At 46.5% G+C, this 20,818-nt stretch overlaps 1 protein-coding gene across 2 annotated transcripts; it reads left to right on the forward strand.

Moving 5' to 3' along the window:
* The first annotated feature begins 1,240 nt into the window (after window positions 1-1,240).
* itga10 (integrin, alpha 10) lies at window positions 1,241-20,810 on the forward strand. 2 transcript variants are annotated; one of them, XM_037453935.2, is made up of 30 exons: window positions 1,241-1,777; window positions 6,689-6,800; window positions 6,916-7,025; window positions 7,110-7,198; window positions 8,530-8,644; window positions 8,736-8,863; window positions 9,397-9,545; window positions 12,647-12,797; window positions 14,096-14,261; window positions 14,365-14,438; window positions 14,514-14,658; window positions 16,151-16,299; window positions 16,443-16,586; window positions 16,710-16,916; window positions 17,025-17,155; window positions 17,584-17,750; window positions 17,889-18,031; window positions 18,117-18,227; window positions 18,316-18,401; window positions 18,486-18,627; window positions 18,718-18,810; window positions 18,941-19,017; window positions 19,104-19,193; window positions 19,291-19,375; window positions 19,669-19,779; window positions 19,870-19,977; window positions 20,064-20,177; window positions 20,273-20,368; window positions 20,456-20,569; window positions 20,650-20,810. In XM_037453935.2, exons 1-30 carry the CDS (start codon window positions 1,726-1,728, stop codon window positions 20,704-20,706), a joined length of 3,516 nt encoding a protein of 1,171 aa, XP_037309832.2. In that variant the 5' UTR covers window positions 1,241-1,725; the 3' UTR covers window positions 20,707-20,810. The 2 variants fall into 2 exon arrangements, with proteins under 2 accessions (XP_037309832.2, XP_062421264.1); XM_062565280.1 differs by having other exon boundaries at window positions 16,713-16,916.
* The last annotated feature ends 8 nt before the right edge of the window (window positions 20,811-20,818 follow it).

Consider the following 20,818-nt stretch of genomic DNA (forward strand, 5'->3'; position numbering starts at 1 on the left):
AGTTCCAGTTCAAATAAGATTTTTAAGATGCTGGTTGACTCGTGAAGTTAAAGAAATAAGATTTATGTAAATTCGGTATCAGAGCTTCTGTGATGATGTTTTGAGCAGTCCACAGAGCTTTCCACTTCCATCTAATGAAATTCCCTTTTCTCACAGCAATCTAAAAATAGGGATTATTCATTCATGCTAATTCGAAATCCTTGAAATCTCAATCAGTCAATCAAAACAGCTGTTTAGGTGTTTTTTTGTGACTTCCAAAAGACTAATTATATGACAAAGAATAAAAACCAGGGATATTATTTTGCAGTTTACTGGACAGCTTACTTTCATATTTTCAAGTTAAGAAAGTGATGTTAAATCCATAGTTTGTTTCCACACAATGAGGATTACTTGTTAATTAAAAATTGTCTCCCATTTGTATTCTGTAGCTGAGAATACAATACCTGTGTTTGACAGGTCACGCTGAATGTCAAAAGACGTTCCCCTTCATCTAAACATAAATTATGTTGTCACCTAGTTAATTGGTAATTAATAAATCAATTAAGAAATGTCCTCATGCTTTCCTCCCCATCCGGCTATTTTCAAGTAAAGGACGTTGGGTTAGATTAAGCCAACACGTCATTTTTTTAATTATGAATAATTACACTTAACATTATAAATATCATACATAATATACGGCGACTTTGGCTCGGGATTAAGAAACATTGGAAAGCATTTCCCACAACCTGGCAACCCGAAAGCTGATTCTATATATGTCATGGAAACGCATCTAAATGAGATATCAACCAGTAAGAAAGATACTGTAACCACTATAGATGGAGCCCTATTATAAAGCCTGGCACTTATATTTTCCACAAAGTTCGAGATCATATGAAGGGTTGCTCCAAAGAAGTCAGTCAGAGGTGAGCAAACAGAGAAATCGTCAGTTTGAAAAATCAGATTTGTGGGTTTGAGGTTTGTCGATGTGAACCAGCTGAGAGGACCGCTGGATGGAGGAGGACGGCTAGAGGGAGGGGAACTGCGAGGATAAATGCGCTCCTTCATTTCATAGTGAGAGAGGTTATAGAGCCACATCTATACATCTACAGTCACTTTCTTTGAACAACCAGATTACTCTTAAAGTGAGGAGATCAGCGGAGAGGACCATGGACAACAAGCCATCTAAAGAACTTCTCCTTAAACCTTTGGCTTGATGAGCGCAGGTCCTGTTTGCTGGAGATCTTCTAAGACCGAGGGGGGAGGGGGGGGGGGGGACGCGCGGTGCGGACAGGCTGCTTGGGAAGGTGTTACACATTAGTGATGGTTTAATGATTATCAACTGCAGCCATTTTTTATTATCACGCCCATGGGTCCCCGAGGTGTCAATTGAGCCATTTTTCTTTAGGGCTTTTGCCGCACCACAACAGGGAATAACTTTCTGTGGTGTCACCAGAACATTTCCAGTACGACAAAGCGACAGAATCACGTCCAGTGGATTATGATGTCAAGAAGACTTGTTTTGTTTTTGAGACTCGAGACCACGTTTGTAAACCGGGGAGCGCACGCACAACAGACAAGCCAGTGGAGAAGCGTTTGACTGGATTTTACGCATCTCTTGGGGCTAAAGCGAGACCTGAGAACGCGCGTGTGCGTTTATAGTTGTGCACTTACATCAGCTCAAGGGAGAACGTTTTTTTAACAGAAAAAAAGCCTGAATAGAGACTCTTCTTTCATTCGCTCCCATAAATGGATCTGCGTAAATACCTGCTGTGCCTGGACTCCATCCTCCTTCTGATCGGTAATAACCCCTTTATTATCATTTATAAAGTTATATTTGAGGTAATAAGTCACGTATTAAATGTGTTTTTAAAATGAGTTTAGCTGCTTATATAATGGGACTCTGAACAGGAGAGAGGGAGGGGGGGGGGGGGGTCACCGCTCTTAAAGCCACCTTTTGAACTTCGGATAACTAAAGTCAACCTCTTGTCCATGATTGATGACTCCTTCAGTCCTCCAGCGCTAACCCTCTCTGGTTGATGTGGTTCTTAACCTCCACAACTCTTGCACTTTTTAAACGGACATGTGTGAACGATTGCGTCACACGTGCCTCCCTGGGACCCCGAAGAGCTTTATTCTGTGTGACAGTATAAGTGAGTGAGCATGGAGACGTTCCTAACGTGGCCGTGTGCCGTAGAGCAGAGGAGCAGGCAGGCGTTTGCCAAATAGATCAAAGGAAAAGGAAATTGTGCCACAAAAGTAATGGTTCCTTGTTTTTCATCAGTTTTGTCAGTGCCGAGGAAGAATTTCATTCTCGGCGTTGGAGGCCTTAAACATCAGCGATATTTGCATGTAACCTCCGCCAAAAGGTTAGCGGTTCCTCTCCTCTTACAGCCGACCCCTTTTGACCCTGACAGCTGAGTAACTCGACCCTACCGGGCCAAATCAGCCGTGGCTTGGACCTGATGTCTAAAGTTCTGCGCCATGTGCGTTTTTTCTTCATGGAGCCTGAACATCAGCTCTCCCTCCCGCCCTCGTGTGAGGCGTGGAGCCTCACACGCCACATTGAGCCATTCCCGCTCACCAGCAAGCAACCCTAAGAAAAAGACCCATTGTTGTCTGAGTGATTGCGCAGCCGATTAGCGCGCGTTGAACTGCCGTGTAATGACCGTGAAGCAGAAGCAGATCAATGGGCTGAGATATCATGCCGTGCGAGGCATGTCGAGATGGCTGCTCTGAATCGCACAGCTACTGAAGTCAAAGTTAACGTTGAGGCATCGGCAGTGATTATCCAGAAGCTTAGAATCAACCAGGACCACATACGCACACAGCAATACACACACACACACCTATTTACAAATCCCACCAGCCTGTGGTTAGGTTTTACACATTGCCCTCCATTATCAGGTTGGATCGAGCATGTTAAGGCTAACACCCCCTCCTCTCCCACCACCTCCATTTAACCCTGCAACATTTGCTGTAAATTGCACTGTAGCCCATGTGACCTTAGTGTAAGTGTTGCTGCATGTGTCACACAGGAGCACAGCAGTGAGTGAGAGTGTGTGTTATGGTAATGGCTTCAGCAGACCTCTCCTGATGTGGAGAGCAGGCCTCCCAAGCCTCTTACACTCTGTCACGCTTTACCAAGATGTCGAACACAGGTGTGTGGATGTGTGTGTGTGTGGCTCCAGTCATTCCTATATTTTTGCTATCACTCCCGGGTTTCTTCTTTTTTTGGTCTTTTTACCCTCCCAGGATTGGGAGGTTGACTTTCAATCCCACTCCCCCCTGCGCCCACATTCCCTCAGAGAGGGTGACAGATATGAGAACAGAATGCAAGCAAGATAATGGAGAGAAAATCTGTGAAAAGGGGGTGAACTGGGCTGAGGGAGAGATGGGGGGGGGGGTTGCATGGGAAACATTATGACTCAGTTAAATGAAGATGATGGAAACAGACAGTCGAGCAATAACCTCTTCTGCAGGACATTTCACAGAGGGGCTATAAGTCAGGGAATTAAATTTAGGAACCAGAGAAACAGACGAGGAGAAACGGTCATTTAAATATGCAAATCCAATTAAAACCACATACATCAGTGTCTCTGCACTCTGCTGTAAGGGCTCGCATGTCTCCATGATCATCCCAAACATTGTCGTGTCAAGTTCACTTTCTGTGAAAATACACAGCGCTTCACAGCTATGCAGAAGCGGCAGCAGCTCTACCTCCCGGAGCCATACGTGTGGTCGAGAGAATCTGGACCTAGTTCGCCTCGATAAATGTTTGCCGACAGTTGTCATGGTGACGGGTGGTCAGACAGGCTGCGGTACAGTGAGGTATATAAACCCCAATGAAAATGGAACCAGAGGCGGGAGGACAGGGAACAGCGAACGAGGTACAGTTAAGTGGGTTATGAAACGAAGGAGGAAGGGGGGGGGTTTGGGGTTAAATATGTGTTTTTAGGCGAGGGGGTAAAAGAAAGAAGAAATGTATGGTTTATGAGAGAACGAGTAAAATGGGAGGATGAAAGGGGAAATCAGTAGCAGGGCTTTAAATCGGGGAGGAGGGGCGGGGGCACGGTTTGTTGTGGAAAGCAATTTGGAACTAGAAGGTGGTTGATGTCGCCACGAGAAGAGACATATTTTACTACACAGTGTTGGAGACGGGCGGTGGGACAGAAGAGGACAGAATAACAAAGGCTGGATGGAAAGATTCATATTCACTCTGGCACTGAATAAGTAAGATTTAGTATCAAGAAATCTGTCTGTCCTTGCCTACGCAAATTCCCATCGCTCAAGTGCATTGAGCATCTGTGTAGAATCAGGTAGATGGATGAATCCCACAGTCACTGGAGGTTTGGACGCTGAAATACTAGAATCTCCCTCAGATCTGCAAGATGAGCAGAAACAAGACTTACAAGTCTACAGCTACTCTTTAAAAAGGCCCCAAGGCACAGCAGTACTTTGGGGGAAAAACCTAATGTTGGCACACTGGCAATGCTCACAATGCAGTGCTAACAGGAGCCATTTCAATTGCAGTTGTTTGGACATAATTCAAAGCTTTGAATGGAGAATGGCGCTAGATTAAAAGTCATCAACATTAACCCTGAGGTCCACGTGAACGTTCATTTCAAACGACATGCATATTCATCCAGTGGTTGCTGAAACATTGAAATCCAAATAAAATTTCTACATCATCAGGACAGAAACTCAGTGGATCTTCCAAGTTAGCACTTTTTAACCTTTGGGTGACATGAAAGTCTGCAGCAAACTGGTCGACTAATCAGCGAAACAATATGGCCATGGTCAGAGCAATGCTTTAAAGAATTACAGATAAACGTCCTCGAGTAAATCTGAGGGAGAAGAAACTTGGCTGAAAACGTAAGTACAGAGCAGAACAAGTAAAGCACAGGTAGAAGAAACATCAGCGTGTGAGAGAGGCATGAGCAAAGAGAAACATTGAACAGATCTAGTTTCCTTCTCTAAGCCGAGTGGAATCCCCCTCTGATTGGACCGAGGTAACCGCCTGTGTGTGTGTGTGTGTCGCTCGGTGTTTGCGGGGAACTATCTGCACACCAGTGTGTTCGTGAACTGGAGAATTATCACGGCAGCAGAGTTCTGGTCTTGTTCTCCATCTGGATCACGGAGATATGCACAGCAGGACGATCACTGATGCTCCGGATGCCGATAAATTGCTTGTCAACTCCGATTTCTTTAGAAATCCTCATGAACAAAAACATACCCAGCACTGGCCTGCTTTCCAGGGCTACAAATAACTCGTTTCCTCAAGTGTCACACGTCAGATTCCCGTTAACTGGTTAGTGTTTTGTGTGACTAAGCCGAGGATTATAGGGAGCGCGATGATGCCCTTTAGTTTAGGTGCAACTGTCTGTCTAAAGGAAATAGCAAGGCGGGTTGGTTTCCTGTGAGGCACTGATGACATCAGCCACCACTACGATGAAACAGATAATAAAGCTGCGTTCCAAATCAGAGTTTCTTTGCAGGTTTAGTGCATACGGAAGGTTCCAGTACAGAGTAAATACTGTTTCATGTGGCGATCAATGTGGATCCATTTGTTATTGTGTCTGCACAGTGTACTGCACATTTAATACAAACTGATAACAGAACTCAAGACAAATGATGAAGACAATACGACAAGTAACAAAGAAACATATTATAGATTTGGGGGAGCGAGAACAGATGAGGAGGGGGGTCAGGTGACCTCAGGTGAAATTCATCAGTTAACCCTGGTTTCATTTGTTTAACATTTAACATTCAACAACTAGGTATGTGTTATCTACCTAAATGTAGTTTTTTTTCTGGCTTTGGAAAACATTTGAAACATTCCCTTTCCCTTTGATTTCTGTCTTTAATTTTCCCAGTTTGACCCTGCTTCAGTCTACACCTAAATGTTCACAACTCCATCTTGTTGCTCTTCCTTCCCTGCGTGTCCCTCGGCGAATGAAGGGCGGCTTGTGTGTTGCAACAGGGGGCTTACTATGCTACACGTTTTTCTAACCCACACCCTTCCCTGCCTCGCCTCCTTTCTCCTCCTCTCCCCTGGACTCCCTCTGTTTATCCAATTTTTCAGCCCCCCCCCCTCGCCCCCCCACATCTCCCCATCTCCTTCCAATTTCCCCAAAGGGGAGGGAAATAATGTTCACACTTACTGTACAGTTGGGTAGAAATCAATATTGTTTACACCAGCTCGCATTCTTAACCCCGTAAAGCACTTTCCTGTCGAGATGAGAAGATTAATACTCCATGGCTTTTACCAAAAAGTAGTCTGGCACAAAAACCACTGTAAGAGTCGTCGTTAAGCTGCTCATCTTTTCCTTGATACCGGGAATCCATTCTCATGAACACAACATCTCATGAGCAGCCTCATAGACAGCAGAGCAGACATCTGAACTTCCTTTTTTTTCCCCCCATGAGGCTTTACTTTAGTAACATGCGCCTTATTCTGACATTAATACATCTATATTCTGTATCAGCTTGTTACAACTGAGTGATCCATTCAAACCAAAGACAGATGACTGCACCCTCTCATCAGATGGAAATGTTCTAGATTTCATATGTGTCAAAATTTCTCAAAATTCTGACACATTTGGAATCTTTCGAAACTTTGGAATCGTCAGAATTTAATTCAATTCAAAAATACAAAGCCTTGTTTTCTGTATATCAACTGTTTAATGCTCTTTTCTCGTCATTTTTTCAGCGTTCTGTCAGTGTTTCAACATAGATGTAAAGCATCCACGCATCTTCACCGGTCCAAAGGACGCTCTGTTTGGCTTCTCTGTTTTACAACATGAAGCAGACGGACAGAAATCGTACGTTGGTGTTGAATGGAAGCAAGAAAGATCAACAAATAATTCACCTTTCATGACTCTTAAACAGAGAGGATGTACACTGGGTGTGTTGATGATGAAGGACTTTCTGCTGAAGGTTGCTGGTCGGTGCTCCCTGGGACGGGCCCCCCAACAACAGGAAAGGAGACGTATACCAATGCATCGTGGGAGACGAGAGGAACTCAAACTGCAGCAAAATGGATCTAGGTGAGAGAAACAAATATCTGTAACAAGTCGACGCTCCCTGTTCAGGTCCATGCTACGATAAACCGGTCTGTCTGTCTATCTCAGGTGAGACCGCTTTCCAGAACGTTTCCAAAAACCTGAGAAATTCTTCCCTGGGAATGACGCTGACTCCCAACTCACCAGATGGCTTCCTGGTATGTGGTTTCAACAGTGAGAAATGTGACTTTGATGTGAGGCGAGGTTGTAAATGGGAAACTCACGGATCCTTTGATACCTTTTAAGACGGGAGTTGGCTGACTGAACTGGCAACACGCTTCAAATTAATAAAAAAGGCAACACGCTTCAAATGAATAAAAAAGGCAACATGCTTCAAATGAATAAACACAACAGTGTGATTGCTGTAATTTTGGAAGTTTTCCATGCAGAGCCTGCCTTTCTCTGGCTGACTTCTGTTCTATTTTTGCGAGATTGTAGGAGGTACTGACTTGAGACTTACACTGTTTTTGTGCTCAAGGCCGAGTTAAATCTCACATCATTCAAGTCCTCGTGTTTGTGACATAAAAGGTTCTCCACATAGTATTCAGAGCGTGCGCGCGCACACACACACACACACACACACACACACGTTAGATTGTACGTTAGATACGGTGTCCATCATGTGTGTGTCATGTGTTAGCGTGTTTTACTGCTGCTCCGGCTGTGGAGTCGAGCACAGTTCATGAACGTCATCTAGTTTATTCCATTCTAGTGTGTGTGTGTGTGTGTGTGTGTGTGTGTGTGTGTGTGTTTATCTTAACCCCAGTGGTCAGGTCTATAACAGGATCGGAATGCGTCTCTGGCCCTTGGTTAATGACAGACCAAGCAAAAGCCATAGCACCTCTCTCGCTTTCCTCCGTCCTCTCCCTCCATCCATCCCGTCCCCCCGACCTGTCTGAAGAGAAACCCGTTCATAATGACAGGGCGCGGGGGGCAGCACCAGGATGTTTCTCATTCTGCTCCACGCAACCCCACTCTTCTTTTGTCTCTCCGATGCATGCAGGAGTTTCTCTTTTATTGTCCCTTTCCACAATCCCCCCCCCCTTACTGCTCCCCCTCGGTATTAAAGCCAAATAAAAGGCACGCTTTGAAGATAAAAATATTTTTTATGTGATGCACACAGCCCCTTACACACAATCAAACTTATATTGCTTTACTGCTCTGGTGTTCCAGCTCTGTTAAACCACTCACGTCAACAATAGTCTCCATCTTCATGCTTCCCCCTCATTGCTCTGCTCCCCAAACCACAATATTGTAGTTTTTCCACGACTTGTTCGCCATCTCATGACTTGTTTTCATTTTGTTACCAGTCTGTCCTAGCTTAGCCTCATTTGTGTGTGTTTATTCTGTCGGCGCGTTTCATCCACAGAAACACACTGCGCTGAGCGAAACGCAAACACAGGAAATAAACCGCTCCAAAATTGAGCTGCTCCCGAAATGGCTTCACCTGAAAGACAGATGCTGATGTGTTCCTGTGTGCGTTTGGCAGGCTTGTGCCCCTCTGTGGTCTCAGGAGTGCGGCACGTCCTTGTTCAGCACCGGCATTTGTGCGTCCGTCAGCGACAACCTAGATCCAAGAGCGCCCATCGCTCCAACAGCGCAAAGTAACCACACAAAGACACACACAGGGGTAGTACATGTTGGGCACGCTTGCTTTAGCAAACTCACTTTTTCTTTCTTTCAACCCTCCCTCAGAGTGTTCCACATACATGGACATTGTGATCGTGCTGGACGGCTCCAACAGCATCTACCCCTGGTACGAGGTCCAGAATTTCCTCAGCAACATCCTCAGCAAGTTCCACATAAGCTTGGACCAGATGCAGGTAAGAGTGCGAGTCAGCGTTGCACTGCCGATACATACTATTTACATCAGAGAGACAAGCTAGTCCCTTGAGTGGAAACATGCAGCGAGTGACAGAAGAACCAGTTTGGCAAATAGCACCCGAATGAATTGCTTTAGTGATGTAAAAGGACGTGAGCCGAGTTAGCTTGAGGTTGGAGGAGGAATGAAAGTCGGGTGGGGGGGGGGGGGGGGGGTGGCTGGGGGCGTTATTCGGAGTTCAACAACAAGGAGAAAGAGAGGCGGTTGGAGTTTTGAAAAAGGGGGGTGGGGGGGGTCGGAGGCAAAGTGGGGTGAAGAGGAAATAACCCCGTTTTTTTGAATGAATTAAAAAATTCTCCAAGAGCGCTGTTTGAGAATGAGACGGATACTCAAAGAGATGATTGACCCAGAGCCACAGATGTTGCTTTCCACTACTATGCGCCAGCACAACCATAAATATGTGGCATTGTTGAAATACTTGTGTGTGTGTGTGTGTGTGTGTGTGTGTGTGTGTGTGTGTGTGCGTACATTCAGGTTGGCATACTGCAGTACGGCGAGGTAGTGGTCCACGAGTGGTCTCTGAAGGACTACCAGACCACACAGGAGGTGGTGGAGGCCGCCAAGAACATCAGCAGACAGGAGGGACGAGAGACGCGCACCGCATCCGCCATCCACACGGCCTGGTAGGCCCGTCCATCCCCGAGAGCCTCGCTCTCATTGGCTCATGCTCTTCCTGCTGAAAGGATCCTGTCGATCTGGCCGGCTAACGAGAAACTGTTTGTTCATCCCGGTCCGTTCTTTGTATTAATACGACCCATTAGGCTGATTTCGGCTTCGTCCAGAATCTCAGGCTGTAGAAAACCAAAGAGATAATCAATCAGTATGTACTGAGTACTGCCGACCATTAACCACTAGACATATTACACTGGAGTAAAAGACCAATCACGCGACCGACAGCCTACCGCCACATCTTGAAAACGTTGCGGTGCATTTCAGCACTATTTGGATAAACTGAACACAAACAAATCTAAGTGGTTTAGTTTCCCTCATCTGAAAAATTCAAAACTATTTCAAAAAATAAAAGGGACATATTCACAGGGTTTAGCATTGCTTTATATGAAACATGGCCCGGTTTCAAGGCACCCAGATGCAAGGCATTGTGGGTCACTTGAGGTATGTGCAGATGGCTCAGGTCTCAAACTTTTCTAATTCTAATTCCTTGTGTGGTAAACACCAAGAATTAATGAATTTAAACAAACCCAAGGATCGAGTATTGTACTAAAGGCACCGAAAGGTGCTCCGATCAATATTTCCCTCTCAACCACAAATAAAATGACTCTTGTGTACTCTCGAAGGGAATTGTTCCTTGTGTAAACTCAACATTAGGATGAATTATAAACTCTTTCGGGAAGTTGGTTGCGTTTTACTACCCGTAGACCTCCGTGTTTTGATTCACTACTCTCCTCAAACGAGTCACATGCTCAACTTCAACCAGGAGACAGAAAGAGTGAACGTGGCAGAGATACTAGATCACAGAGGTATGTCAGTGATCGATCACCGTTAGTGGCCCAGTTTGTCATCACCGTCATGCCGGTTCTTGGAGGTACGTTCAGGGCATTTAAGATGGTAACCCAAGTCTGAGGGAAACATCCTATATGTCGAGGGTCAGTGAAAACCTTTTTTCAAAAGAAAATTCCTACTTTATTAAAGCCACAAGGAGCACCACACCCAGACCGTGTGTGGCTACAGCTTATTTTTTGGCGTTTTTCACACACAGACACACATACACACACACACAGGTGATTGAAGAGATCCTTGTTTTCTGGCCACGTTTAAAAGCTAATTGTTTGGGAGAAGTGTTGGAGGGACATTTAAAAAGGCACTCGAAAGAAGCAACATGAAAATAGAGGCCGGTGCTACAGCATTCAAAACCAGACTCTACTACACACTTGGTGACTAAAGTAAGCTGCGATTGACTTGAAGTGTGTGTCAGTCACATTAAAGAATAACCCCCCTTTTGCCGTGATACAGACTCCTGCTCACACACACACACACACACACACAGAGCTGGCAGTGTGCAGGGAAGTGTCGGGGTAGAATAACAGTGCGATTAGCTGAGCTGGACTTGCGGGCTGCTGACTCGGCGCGGCTGCAGGTGTGGCACAGCCCGACTCGGCCCGGGTCAGACAAGTAGTGCTCCGACTGCTGTGAAAAGACCTACTCAGATACCAACGGTACACACATACGCCCATGAAAACCAACACACACACACACACACACACATTAAAGGTTTGCACCACAACTGGAGATTAAAGCCTTGACAGTTTTGAGGGAATATACCAGACTTTCTTCCAGGCTTTGATGGCAGTTAAATGAGTGTGGTGATTAAATTTATTAATAGAAATGAACCCACAAAATCTTCTAGCGTGATAAAGAATTCGTCTCTCGACAAACTACGTAAGTTGAGCTGCCAGTGCATGAATCCGTGTAGGGAAGAAACAGACGAAACGCGAGCACCAAACTTTTCTTCTGCATTGCTCCACCCGCTTGAGACGCTGCCGCTCACCCTCAAAACACACACTCACAAGTACACACACACACACAGAGAGACCGCTGCGCCGTGTCATTACCACACTGCTGTGACTCCATTAAATGGCGTGTAAATACAAGCAGGCCTCCCGATTAGCGGCACTCGCTTTCTATCCTCTTTAAGCTCCTCTTCCCTCCGTCTCATCTCCATGTTTCCATATTCCAAAAAGGGGGCTCTGCTACCCTACTTATCCCTAGTTATCTCTCCCTCTTGTTCCCACCAGTGTATTCATCTCACATCAGAGCAGGATTTGAACATCTCAGTTGTGATATTTGACTTCATATCATTCTTTTAATGTGAAGTTTCAACTCTTTTCTCTTCCTTTGGGTCACCGCGCTTCTTTTCCCTCTATTCCCTCTTTTCTCTGGCTATTTTTTCTCTGACTAATTGTTACATGTTTGCCATTTCTTCCTTCTCATCTTTATCCAGTTTGTTCTTCTCAGTTATTTTTCTTGCACTCCGCCTTCTCAGCACCCTATGTAATTTGCAGACTGCATGGGGGGAAACGGTTGTTTTTAACTCTGAGTTTCTTGCGGCTGACCATGATGTTATATTTAGACCAGGCCTGGAGTTGGGACTGAAAATGACTGAGTTGACTCGCAAGGACTACTCTCCTCAGTTCAATGTGTGTGTGTGTGTGTGTGTGTGTGTTGGTCTGAGGCTTACCAACCCTATTCGATCCTTGAATCACGTCCCACTGAGAACAGGTTTCTGGAGACAAACAGGGTGTGGCTTGGGTCAGTCGGTGCATTCGTCATGTAGGTTTCCTCTCTGCAGCGTGGCGCTACAGGATGGGAGTGCACAGATGCGGTCGCTGCGTGCAATGACACATGCACTGCGGGCCATGAACAATGCAAGTCAACAGGAAGTAAATGTATGTGTGCCAAATATGACTAATTTAGTTGTGGTACACTCGTGATTTGGACCATTTCTATATCTGTCTTTACGAGAAGCAACTTAAATTCAATCAAACATGTTCTAGTGCTTGAGATTCTATATTTTTTTATGCGGTATGTTTATTTGAGATTCTATGAAACCAAGTAGCTGATTCTCTATGGCTTTCTCCCTCCGGCTCTTTCACTCCTTGCACTCCTCTTCTATTTTCGTTTTCTTCATGCGGCGCTCGTTCTAAATCGACACATTTCGGCTGGATGACATCATTTATCTCAGTCTGTCCCTTTTCCTTCTTTCTAGCACCGAGGCGTTCAGCGAGGAGCGCGGAGCCAGGGAGGGCGCCACCAAGGTGATGATCGTAGTGACGGACGGAGAGTCACATGACGGGGAGGACCTGGAAGCCTCTCTGGGCGAGTGCAAGGACAGAAACATCACCAGATACGCCATCGCTGTGAGTACATCTCAGCGAGCGCCACCAGTCACTGAGCACCTAAAGCAACGCAACCCTCTACAATCAGGGAAAACGCACAAACTGACATTCCTCACATGTAGTGTGAAAGTGGAACGGTGAAAATATGAACCCTCAAGCCGCCACTCCCCAAAAAAATAACACGGCTCTAAATGAACAGACGACTGGTTGATTAAATAGTAGGAAGTATAACTCTTCCCTTTTGGCGCCACCCGACCCCTCAACACACAGAGGGGTGGCAGGGCTCTGGTGGAAGGACTGGTGGCAGACCCCCCCCACCCACACGAGACGCTGTGCTAACAGAGCCAGACCAAAACATTAAGAGGGATCACAGTGTAACAGCAAGGTTGACTAAAACACAAACCTCGTGGTAGCGCTAGAGGTAGGGTCAAGGGTCAAGTCATTGAGATCTATCGTCAAATATTCAAAGGGGACATTCGCTCTAGAAACAACAACCTCCACCTGACATGTGCACAACATAACGCCGGGCCATGAACCGTTTAGTTTGAGATAGACAGCCGGAGATGGAGTGTCACAGCAAAAAAATCGTATTAGCAGCATTTAATTAGAAAAGACAACATGATGAGGAAAACAAGCGAGTCACACCTGTATTCTTATATTAAAATATAAAAAAGTCCTGGAGTTGTGCTTTCACTTCAACACAAATCTCTTTCTTTATGTTCGTGTAAAGCCAAAGGAATGTAAAGCATCTTAATATACGTATTTTATGTGGCCTCTCTTCACAGTAAACCCCTCTCCATCCCCTTTAAAAATAGAGGATTTCCTTAGTTTGCTTGGCAGCTGAACACACGAGATTCTTGGGTTTGGTTTCTCTTATGGAATTTTTTCTCATTTGTACTCCCAGGCATTAAAAGCCATCGGCCACTGCTGCTACAAAATATCTCCAGCATCAGTCATCTCTTCACCTCGCAGCGAGGCCTGCGCTCCTCATTTACAAACCTCTGGTGGCCACCATTTCCTCTGCTCCCATGTTTTCCAGTCAACTTGTTGCCTTTAGGTATATTGCGTAACAAGCCATAGATGACACAATCAATCAAGTGTGTTTCAGTTTTCAGTTCAGTTCCTACAGCGGGTTGCTTATGTTCAACTTCAGAGTAAATTACCTCTAATATATATTTACCTCCTCACTGTTCATTCACAAACCTTTGCTCTGGTACAAGTGTCCGTACATGTGCTCTGCCCCCCCCCACCACTATTCTCAGCTTAAAGCTTAATCCATCATCTTGTTTTCTGGCTGGTTCTCTCACGCTGGCCTCCAGGTTCTGGGTCATTACATCCGCCGGCAGCAGGACCCAGAGACGTTCATTAAAGAGATCAAGTCTATTGCCAGTGCCCCCGAAGAGAAGTACTTCTTCAATGTGACCGATGAAGCTGCGCTCAATGACATCGTGGACGCCCTGGGAGATCGCATCTTCACTCTGGAAGGTCAGTGATGGGAAGAAGTCGGATGAGGCCGTCTGGATCAGATCCAGACGGAAGGAGCTGTGTGAAGAAGCAGAATTGCTCTTTTTTTCTCCCCCCCGTCTAGGCACTCTGGGCAACAACAAGAGCTCGTTCCACATGGAGATGTCTCAGATCGGCTTCTCAACACACATAATGGATGTGAGTCCCCCAGCTGTGAACTTGTGTGTGTGTGTGAACTTGTGTGTCTCATCCTTGGCCTGCTCCATTCTTCAGGATGGCATCCTGTTTGGGATGGTGGGCGCCTACGACTGGGATGGCGGAGTGTTGAAGGAAGGGAGCAACGGACAAATAATTCCGCCCAGAGAGGCTTTTGAAAGCGAGTTTCCACTGGAGCTCAAAAACCACGCAGCTTATTTAGGTACCGTCATATCACACCGCGGAGCATGAAACGTGATACTCGTACGCTTTTCCATGTAAATGGAATCTCTAGCACAGATTATTTTGTTACCGCTGGGTGTTGCTTGGACTGATTCCTGCAGGTGGGTGCATTCATGTGTCAGCTGAAAGTTTCACACATTTGAAACTTTGAGCCGGCTACAGAGCCGAGTAAACCCACAATCCTTCCCCACCTACACTTTAAATTAAGTGTAATTTGATTAGGACTGCAACAATTATATACACTTAACTGTTTCTGTGTTTCGTCCCGATCCCGTTTCATAAATCCTGATGTAACATTTTATTAGTCACAAAAAAACTAATTTTTACGTACGAAATAAAAGAAACCTGGGGCCTTTTGGAACCAACCATAATGTCAAAATTTTAGACGACAACTAAACCGAAACCTCCTTCAATCGAATGAGCTCCAAATGCACGCAATCCTTTACAAAACCTTACAAATCCTTCTTGATTATTGTTTATCTTCTGTATAGAGACATAAACATGGCGAGGCTGATGAAAATATCAGATGATATTTCATATCATATTTGAACACATGTCCTCTTTCACACATACTGTATATGTAATCTGAGAAGGACTTACTCAGTGATGGGGACTACAATCCACTCCATCCATCTTCATTCTATTTCCGCTTATCCGAGGAGGGGTCGAAGGTACCAGAATAAGTCGACCTATTCAGGAGAGAAGGAGGGAATTAACAATCAAATATTTCCTACAGAACGTTAAAATAAGTACATGGTAAAGACAAATATAACACTGACCTGTAGGACTTCTTAATGAAACAGAAGCCATGGAGCAAATTCTGTTCAGGTAACATAAAGCTGCCAGTGTTTAAGTATATTAAATGAAGCTTTGCAGCACTGAAGCTAAAAACAGATGAAGCAAGCTACAGAACTGTTTTTTTATTTAACATTACAATTCAATTCCGTTAATAGATAACTAAACTATATTATAAATATGAACACACCTAAAATGACTTGCTACTGTCTGTAGCATTTCAATATAATTAAATAACATAACAAAATATTATGTTGATGGGCGTGTGTGCAGGGCTACAGCCATCTCAACCTCCTTTCCATCGAGCTGATGGTAGTTGGCGGTGTGTGTGCCCTGCAGCAAACGCATTAATCCCACCAGACCGAGCATTGCAGAGGCCATACTTAAGGCACCCTCATAAGAAAAGGGATTATAGTGCTGCTACTTGCAATGCAGGTACTGCCCAACACTGGAAACGGATGAAAACAAACTAAGGCAGGGCAAGTTAGAGAGGTTATTTTCACCAGCCTTAAACACATCACTGAAGTCAGCCCATACAGCAAGAATGATACAAGCAATAACACATGCACATATGCGGTCGATAAAAGACACATTATTTGACACCAGGTAGCTGCTCTCCCACCCTGACCTGACCCCCGTGTGACGTGCTGTCCATGTATTTGGTTGCATGCTTGCAGGTTACACGGTGTCATCGGTGATGGTCAGTGGCCGGAGGAGGCTGTACGTGGCCGGGGCTCCTCGCTTCAAACACAAAGGCAAAGTCATCCTGTTTGAGCTCAGCAGTGAGGGCGACGTCGACATTGCGCAGGCGCTCAACGGAGAACAGGTGAAGCTTTCTTCTCACGAATCCGTCCTCAACCCGTCTTCCACTTTTACTTTGTTGGTCCATCACGTCTACAGGCTCAATGTCATTGAAGCAACGGCTCCACCTAGTGGCAGCGAACTGAGAGGGCACCTTTCCGTCTGTAGATCGGATCTTACTATGGCAGTGAGGTGTGCGGGATGGATGTTGACCAGGATGGCATCACAGACGTCCTTCTGGTTGCAGCTCCGATGTACCTCGGCTCAGGAAACAAGGAGACTGGTAGAGTTTACATCTACACACTCAGCGGGGTAAGACGGCAGCGGCGTTGATCCTCCTTCTGCTGATGGATTCTTCTTACACAACAATGATCAAACTCCGTAAGGGTTTCTCAGACCGCTGGTGAATCCCGTCACTCGTCTCCCTTCCCCCAGCAGGAGCTGTTCGTGTCTAATGGGACGCTGAAGTCTGAGGACAAGTCCCAGGACGCCCGGTTCGGTTACGCGCTGGCAGCGGCTCCCGACCTTAACCACGATGGCTTCGCCGACCTGCTGGTTGGGGCCCCGCTGGAGGACGACCACAGGGGCGCCATTTACGTCTACCACGGAGATCGTACTCACGTCGTACACAACTACAAGCAGGTGCTGCTCGTTGGCCGCCAATTGCATTTTCACGTGTTTATTACGGTATTCATTCAAACTAATGTTTTTTTTTTTCTTCTTCTTTTCCTGTCTCTCTCGTCCTCCCAGCGTATCTCGGGGTCATCCATTTCCCCCTCGCTGCGGTACTTTGGCCGCAGTGTGAGTGCTCGCTTGGATTTGGATGGAGATGAGCTAATAGACTTGGCAGTTGGAGCACAGGGCAACGCTGTTCTGCTCAGGTGGGCCCAAGGAGGAAGGAAGGAAGGAAGGGAGGGAGGGAGGGAAGGACAGACATTGGCAGAACAGATTTTGTTTTATGGCTGTAAGCGCTTGGAGATAATGAACACATTAAAATGCCCCAAAGAATTGCGTGCTGCAGGGACGACGCATTTTTGTAGTCAGCATCCCACTGGTTCACTTAACAACAATTTGGGATTATTGCACAAAATGAGCTAAATGTTCAAGAAATGCACATGAAACGTTTTGGTCAAACAATCTTTTTATGATGATAAATAATCTCCAGGTTCCAGGACTCATTCCTGCAGCACACAGCTGGTTTTCCTAATAAATAAATGCATTAGTTTCCTACGTCGACTGAAGTGATCTACATTTTGTGTTGTCACGGCGCTGAGAGTAAACACCTGTTCATCGTTCCCCGTTGGTCCAGCTCTCGGAGCATCGTGCAGATCAACGTGAGTCTCTCCTTCCAGCCTCACTCCATCAACGTCATTCAGAAGACCTGCCAGAGGGGAGGCAGAGACTCCGCCTGTCTCATGGCCACCGCCTGCTTCACCACCGTGTCCCGCTCCCCCGGCCCCCACAGCAACAGCTTCGGTAGGACACGTCGCACGCCACCCTCACTTCCCCCCCCCCCCCCCCCCGCTGAGATAAACAACCAGACGGGGAGCTTTCAAACACTCGCCGTTTTGTCCTTGCCGTAGACAGGTCGTAATTTAACCGCTCTGTCCTCAGACCTGTGGGTGTCGGCCATGTTGGACGACAGGAAGTCGTCTGCCAGGGCGCTGTTTGACGAGAGCTCCCACCGGCAGACCCAGCGGGCAGTTGAAGTTCACGTGGGACGGACTCTGTGCTCCGAGCTGCCCTTCCACGTCTACGTGAGAGTCGCGACACACGCGCCAACCACGAGTTTTGAGGCCTTTCTCATCGTCTGACGTCTGTTTCTTTGTGTCTTTGTTGCAGGACACAGCGGATTACATCCGACCAATTAGTTTCTCACTGCAGTTCAAAATCAACAACACCGATAGCGGTCCGGTTCTGGACGAAGGCTGGCCGACAACGGTCAAGAAATCTGTGAGCGGTGGTTATGATTTTTATCTTCCTTGTTCTGGTTCCGTTTTCGCCCTTCTAACGCGCCGCCGCCTCCACGTACACCTTCCAGATCCAGTTCTTCAAAGACTGTGGTGAGGACGACGTTTGTACAACGGACCTGGTGCTGAAGGCCCACATGGACGTCTCTGGGACAAAGTACGCAGTTTGAGATATTTCTCTTCCACCTTTATTTTTTTTTCCCCTTGTCAAGTTGTCAAGTCCATGTTGTTTCCTCCACAGACAGAAGCCCTACGTGATCCGCAGCCCCCGAAGGCGCATGGCGGTGGAGGTGCAGCTTCACAACAGACTGGAAAACGCCTACAACACCAGCCTGACGCTGCACTACTCGCGCAACCTGCACTTCTCCAGCCTCAGCATCAGGGTGAGCCCCCCCGCCCCCCCCGCCCGCACGGACGCCACCGGCAGACTGAGCCGGGATTCTGCGTTTCTCACACCTCTTCTTTTGGTGCAGGAGGACGCCCACTTCAAGATCGAGTGCACGGCCCTTAGTGCCAGCAGCCACTCGTGTAACGTCAGCTATCCAGTGTTTCGCTCCCAGTCAAAAGTAGGTCCAAACAGGGGGGGGAAGGGGGAAGAGGGAATATCTCTTACCGCTCTGTGGACTCGAGCTGGCTCAAATCTTCAGTTCCTTCTAGGAGAAATGAGTCACCTTTTTTTCCCCTGTTTGTTCGAAGGTCAACTTCATGCTGGAGTTTGAGTTCAGCTGCACATCCCTGCACAGCCGAGTGCAGATGAAGCTCCACGCTGCCAGGTGGAACAGACTCCAAACACACACAGCTCACAAATACCGAAAGCACCTTGTTTTTTGTTTTTTTTTATCCTCTGGTTCTTTTACAGTGACAGCGTGGAGAGAGAGGACACTTTGGGGGATAACAGTGTTCACCTGCAGAATTTTGTTCAGTATGAACCAGATTTGTTTGTTAGCAGGTATGTGTGTTGAAATTTACAAAACAAAAAAATTGTGTGCAATCGGATATTATTGCAAAAATATCCCAAGATATCTTATCTTTTTATTTCTGCACAGTGACTCTAATTTGAACCGATATGAGGTCCACCCCACTCGGACGGTGTCGGAGGCAATTGGACCAGAATTCTACACTCATCTCAGGGTAAAGAATTTGCCTCTTTTTCTTTTTTATGACCTTTTTGCTGCCTGGCTTCTCTTTTTTTAAATTTACCTCCATGTCTGTCAAATAAGTCAAAACTTCAAGATCATATCCTATTAGATATTTTAGTGAAATGGAATAATTGATTTGACATCTCATCAGTTGAGTCACAATGGCACATTTGTGCCAAATTTGTGAAAATTACGTGCAGTCGTTCCTGAAAGACGACCGGACAGAGGACCCTAAAAATAAAACAAGGCGTAATTAAACCATTACTCTTTTCCATTTTTTTATAGCTGCAGAACCTCGGCTGTTACTCTGTGAGTAATCTGGAGCTGAGGCTGCATCTGCCCTCTGTGGCAGCAGGAGACAGTGTCTTCATGACCGTCACCGATGTCTCACACAACGTGAGTAGTGCTGCTTTTGTCAGTGTTTCCATCTCCCTTTTGGATCATGTCTGACAGGAGCCGATTTGCCCCCCCCCCGCCCCCCCGTAGGCCACCGGGGTGAACTGCAGCGTGCTGAGCGATCCGGTGCTACTAAAGGCCAGACAGACAGACGTACGCTCGCTTCATCCCGAAGACATGATGCAGAATGACATACTGGTGAGGCCTCCGGTAGCGCGGAGCAGCTGCGGACCACAGGGCGCCGTGCGGCGTCAGCGTACTTACGTCGTCGTTCGTGTTTGTAGAACTGCAGCCGATCGTGGTGCACGGAGGTCGTGTGCGAGGTCCAGCAGCTTCTGAGGGGGCAGACCGCTGCCATTCGCGTCAGTCGCAGAGTTCACGATGACTTTTTCAGAAAGGTGAGCTACCCATCGGCACGGAGACGCTCATTTAAGCCTGAATATAACTTTCCTACCCTGACCATCACTTCTGACCCCCCCTACCCCTTCTGTAGGCCAAATACAAGTCAGTGAAGATAATAGCGTCCTATCGCCTGGCAGCTCAGGAGACTAACCTCATCACTCTGGGCACAGGGACAGTCTGGAGGGAGGTAAGACGACTGGGGCAGGATTTTGAGAGTCAGGATGAGAATGGAATTTTCTTTCTCCAAGCAACCCCTTTGTCCATTTACCCGTAGACTGTGCTGGAGGTGCTAAAGGGCCGCGCTATTCCCATCTCGCTGTGGATTCTGATCGGGAGCATAATTGGCGGTTTGCTGTTACTGGCCCTCATCATTTTCATATTGTGGAAGGTATTCACATCACATGTTGTATTTCAACGTCAAACATCTTGTTGCGGAAAGAACATCAATCTCCATCTTATTTCCATCAGATGGGATTCTTTGCACGCAAACAGAGCGAAGAAGAGGATGAGAACCATGAGGACTGAGTCCAACTTTGGCTGCCATGACAACAGTAATTTACCATGACGACTATCACAGGAGCGGAGTGCACCTCTTATCAGGCACAGAGACAGTTTGGAGTCGATACACAGATGCAAC

The sequence above is a fragment of the Pungitius pungitius genome, chromosome 11, assembly GCF_949316345.1.
Source record: "Pungitius pungitius chromosome 11, fPunPun2.1, whole genome shotgun sequence".
Lineage (NCBI taxonomy): Eukaryota > Metazoa > Chordata > Actinopteri > Perciformes > Gasterosteidae > Pungitius > Pungitius pungitius.